General features: G+C 61.6%; 1 protein-coding gene across 1 annotated transcript; it reads left to right on the plus strand.

Annotated features, from left to right (window-relative positions):
- Positions 1 to 1858: 1858 nt before the first annotated feature.
- LOC137467549 (serine/threonine-protein kinase pim-1-like) lies at positions 1859 to 4377 on the plus strand (the record flags this gene model as incomplete). The annotated part of the gene is made up of 2 exons (XM_068179043.1): positions 1859 to 2086; positions 2291 to 4377. Coding segments are annotated over 2 exons (687 nt in total), but the record flags the coding sequence as incomplete, so codon positions are not given.
- Between the last annotated feature and the right edge of the window lie 634 nt (positions 4378 to 5011).

The raw sequence follows: 5011 nt of genomic DNA on the forward strand, positions 1-5011 counted from the left end.
CCGCCCTTTCCTCGCCCCCTTTCCCCTCACGGTTCCGCCCTTTCCTCGCCCCCTTTCCCCTCACGGTTCATTCATCTCCTGAGAGGTCCAGCTTGTTCTGGTGCTTTCCATGAACTGACTGAACTCTTGATTTATGAATCAATGCACTAGATGTGGAATCCTCTACACTGAACTCAGAAACAAATGCCCTCTGTCTGAGCATTTTCATCTTCTAGATCACTTTCAAGATGCCCATGGCGATGTTGCAATGATTATCCCACAGCTCTCCATTTCTGGCTGCAGGCTCTGCAGATTCTTTCTCTGCATTCAGTCCGGCTTGCATTCCCTGACAATTCCCGGTAGCCCGTCATGGTTTCTTAGGGCAGAACAGTAACAATGGAAACCTTACCAATGGCACAACTGCCCAGCCCACAAGGAAAAGAAAGAACAAGCTGTCAAGTTCTTCAAACATTTGTCCTGCTGTGCTGCAAGAGTTGAGCTGTACACACGGTGTGGAAAGCCAAGAGAAGCTGCAGTTGGTGGCACATCTTGTGACAGGAGCTGCACCTCGTTCTGCAGGAAAGGTTCTTGGAAAGAGCAAACAGGACTGTGGAGAAGATTCTGGGAAAACTGAAACAGCTTTTAAGAAATGAAATGCAAATGGAAAGAAAAAACTGAAGATGTTTTTCTCTGTTTATTTGTATGCTCCTCTTTTCCATCTTGAACTACTGCTCCATCCCCTTAATCCAAATAGATCTCATCTCTAAGATCCATGACTTGGCGAATTTTAGACACTCTAAAATACCATGAGCTACACACAGTTTGCCTTCCCCGTTTTTTTTTTCTTTTTTTTTTTTCTTTTTTTTTTTTTTTAATCATTGCTGGAGAGGTAAATGCAGTGCTTGGGTCAGGTACAAATTCTGCACTCAGGGAATGTGCCCCGATAGGGTTTGATCCTCAGCAGGGACAATGCACAGCAGCGACCAAGGGGATTCCTCTTCCCCCGTGCAGGAGTCCAGACTCTGGATCTGGGCTGAACAGGGCAAAGTTCCCGTGTTTGGACAGGCTCAGGGGCTGCCCCCGGGGAGCGGGGGGCTGGGCGTGGGGGTGAGCGGGCAACGGAAAAACGGACACGGGGACAAACGGCCCCAGAGCTTCAGTTGCAGCGACAGCAGCGGCAACAGCAGCAGCAGCTAAAGCAGCAGCAGCTCACGCAGATACTCGTATCGAGTCCCTCTCGCATCTCCTCTCCCTCTCCCGCTCTCCCTTTCCCGGTGGCCCCTCCTCTCCCAGTCTCCCTCTCCCCCTGCGGGGCCATGTCCCCAGCCTGCCCCCGGCCCCGGGCGGGGCTGCCCCGTCCTCATCCCCATCCCTGTCCCCGTCCCCGTCCCCGTCCCCGTCCCCTCCCCCGGTCGTCCCGCCGGGGTCTTGCCTCCGCCCGGCTCTGGCCGTGCTGGCGGTGGCGCTGCTGGGCGGGCATCAGTGCCTGGGGCTGGGGCGGCATCGCCGTCCTTTGGCTCCGCCTGGCCCGAGCCCGGCCCCGGCGCCGGCCCCGACGTGGGCTCCAGTCCCGGCCCCGGCCCAGGCCCCGGCTCCTCCCGGGCCCCGCGGAGGACACACGCGGCGCGGCCGCTCCCGCCGCCTCCGCTGCGGCTTCCCCGGCCCGAGCTCCGCCGCTCGGCAGCGCGGCCGCCGGACCCGAGCCGCCGCTGTCCCGTTCCGGGGAGAGAACGCCTGGGGAGGGCCGGCCCGGGGCGGTCGGGGGGCGGTCGGGGGCCGCTCCTGGCCCCGGGCCGAGCGCTGACAGCCGCATCCCGCCCGCAGGGAAGGCGCAGGAGGCCCTGCAGGAGCCGTACCGGCTGGGTTCGCTGCTGGGCAGCGGCGGCTTCGGCAGCGTCTTCGCGGCCACGCGGCTCTCGAACGGCGCCCCAGTGAGCGGCGGGGCCGGCGGCGGGCGCAGGAGGAGGGGGCGGAGGAGGAGGAGGAGGAGGGGAAGGAGGATGGGGCTCGACGGGGCGGGCGGCGAGTTCAACCCGCTGCTCTCCTTTGCTCGCAGGTGGCCATCAAAAGGGTGCCACGGAACCGCGTCCGGCACTGGGGCGAGCTGGTGAGTGAGCGGGGCCAGCGGCAGAAGCTGGGCCGTGCCGGGCGGCGAGGAGCCGGGGCCCGGCAGGGTGGGAGCCGCCGGGAGCCCTGCAGGGAGAGCGGGCATGGGCTGAGCGGGGCATGCAGAGCATCCCGGGCTGGCTGAGGGGTTCCCCAGCCCCGGCACGGCCTCAGCCCCACTGACGGCATCGCGCTCCTCCCGCAGCCCGACGGCACCAGCGCGCCCCTGGAGGTCCTGCTGCTGGCCAAGGTGTCCTCTGGCTGTGCTGGTGTCATTCAGCTCCTGGAGTGGCTTGAGCTCCCCGACAGCGTCGTGCTGGTGCTGGAGCGTCCGGAGCGGTGCCAGGAGCTGTCAGGTTTCCTGGCGGAGCGGAGGTTCCTGCCGGAGGAGGAGGCGCGGGGGCTGTTCCGCCAGGTGCTGGAGGCCATGCGGCACTGCACCAGCTGCGGGGTCCTGCACAGGGACATCAAGCCCGAGAACATCCTGCTCGACCTGGCCACCGGGCAGCTGAAGCTGATCGACTTTGGCTGTGGTGCCTTCCTCCAAGACACAGCCTACACCCAGTTTGCAGGTGAGCCCTGCCAGGGGATGCTCCTGGGCATCTCATGGCCCAGCCGGGGTGCAGCCCCAGGGCTCTCCCTATTGCAGCCGGGATGGGATTAATGCTGGAGCCTGGTTGATTTGGGAGGGGGTGTGAGGGGGGCCAGCTCCCAGCACTGCCCACAGCCTTCAGCACCCACTGTGGCCTGGGCTGGGGCTGGAGCTGGGGCAGCTAGCCTGACAAAAACCCCAGTGGGGGTAGCAGAGAGGGGGGTCTGACCCCCTGCCCTGGATGGTTTGGTGTGCCGGCGAGAAGGGCTTGGACTGCTCTGCTCCCATTGTTTGCCTTGGCTTGTTAACATTTTTGGGGGGCTGTGCAGGCGGGGAGTAGAGCAGGCTTTCTCCATCACTGGATGAGTTTTTCTTTTGTGTGTCATGGTTGGGCCTTCCCAGGGTTTCTGCTGTCCTCTTCCAGCACCAGTGGCTTCTTTTCCAGCCCCGAGTTTGTACACAAGCCCTGGTGCTGGTGAGAGGGCAGCAGTCACCCTGTGTTCCACTGGGGCAGCCCCCACATGCCATGGGGTGCTGGGGCCAGGCTCTGGGAGCAGCAGCATCCCCCTGCTGAACTCTGTCTGTGTTCCACAGGAACCCTGTCCTACAGCCCACCAGAGTGGATCCAGCACCAATGCTACCACGGCGAGGCAGCGACGATCTGGTCCCTGGGCCTCCTGCTGTGCCACCTGGTCATGGGGAAGCACCCGTTCAGGAGGGGCCAGGAGATCATCTGGGGGCGGATCTTGTTCCCTCGACGCCTCTCTCAAGGTGGATCCTCATCTCTGGGCACGGGGGCAATACCAGTGCTGGGAGACAGCAGCAGCTCGTGGGCATCCTGCTCTGGCAGCTGCTGAGGAGGTGGCACGTGTCCTGCTCTCCTCCAAACAGAGAATCCATGGGGAAGTTTAGGCCCAGCTCTGGGCACACCCAGCATGGCCTGGGCATGGGAACAGGGGGGCAACTTCTCTAACTGACTGGTGATTCCTGGTTTCTCTCCCCAGAGTGCCAGGATGTCATTAGGAGGTGTTTGTCCATGCAGCCCTTGGACAGGCCCTCATTAGAAGAGCTTTTCAATGATCCTTGGGTGCAGGGTGTTCCTCTGCCCTAGAGGATGGCAGAGATCCACGTGCACAGTTGGATCCAGGGGCCTGGCAGGTAACAGCTGCACACATCTCTTGGCAATCAGTGGCAAAGCCAACCAGACTGGTTTTGTCCTGCCTGTAGCTCTAAGCAGGGGTCAGCAGAAGGGAACACGCAGCTCTTGGGCTCGAGCTGAGCTGGACACCTGGTGTGGCAAGCACTGGTGGCCACCATCCAAGCTGGTTATGCTTGTCTGGTTCCCTGACAGCTGAGGCCCTGGGCGGAACCCTGACAGCCTGGTCTGGCCCCTGGGAAGGAGAAGGAGCCCCTGGAGGAGCTGTACCAGGTGGGGCTGCTGCTGCTGGGGACAGCGAGGATGACATCAAGGATGACAACCTCTTCCTCCACCTGGTCACCAGCAAGCTGAAGATAATGGAGTTTGATTCTGGCACCTTCTCCAAAGCCAGGCTCCACAGGGAATTTGCAGATGAGTCCAGACACAGGGGGATGCTCCCAGATTTGGGCATTGCACAGCCTGGCCAGGAACCAAAGGTTCCCCCTTTGCTGGGGCAGATGCAGCTGATCCTTCAGTCGGCTGCCAGGCTGCTTTGGGCAGGGCTGGGGGGTGGGCTGGGGTGGTGATGAAATGGGAGTGGGCTCCTGGCCCTACCAACAGCCCCAGCACCCACCGTGCCCCGGGCTGGGGCTGGGGCTGGGGCAGCCAGCCTGACACAAACAAAGCCCCATGGTGGGAGCAGAGGTGGGACTCCAGAACCTGTGCAGGGGCTGCTTTGCTTTGCAGGCAAGGAAGGGCTTGGGCTGCTCCACTGCCCCTGTTTGCTTTGGGGTCACCGTTATTTTGGGGGGCAGTGCAGGGGGGAAGGGAGATAGCCTGGGCTTCCCTCACCTGTGGGTGGGTTTTTCCCTGGCATGCAGGGGCTGGGCCTTCCTTAAGCCCCTGACAGAGATAAGAGTTTTCACCTTTTTTCTTGTTCCCCTTTTTGTCTGTAATCTCTTTTCAATAATTTGTTGTGTGTTTTCCTAGAGGAAGCGTTCCAGGTGGGGTCCAGTCTGGATGGGGAAGTGCTTGGGAGCAGCTGTGGCATGGATGGGCCGTGCCCTTGGAGAAGGCCGAGGACATCTTTTGGGACCAGCTTTTCTTCCAGCGGGGGATGGCGTGAGGTGGGTCCTGTCTGCTTGGCATGGTGGGATCAGAGCTTTGGGGAGATGGCAGCGAGCACAGGAGCATCC

This window comes from Anomalospiza imberbis, unplaced genomic scaffold (assembly GCF_031753505.1).
Source record: "Anomalospiza imberbis isolate Cuckoo-Finch-1a 21T00152 unplaced genomic scaffold, ASM3175350v1 scaffold_68, whole genome shotgun sequence".
Classification (NCBI taxonomy): Eukaryota; Metazoa; Chordata; class Aves; order Passeriformes; family Viduidae; genus Anomalospiza; species Anomalospiza imberbis.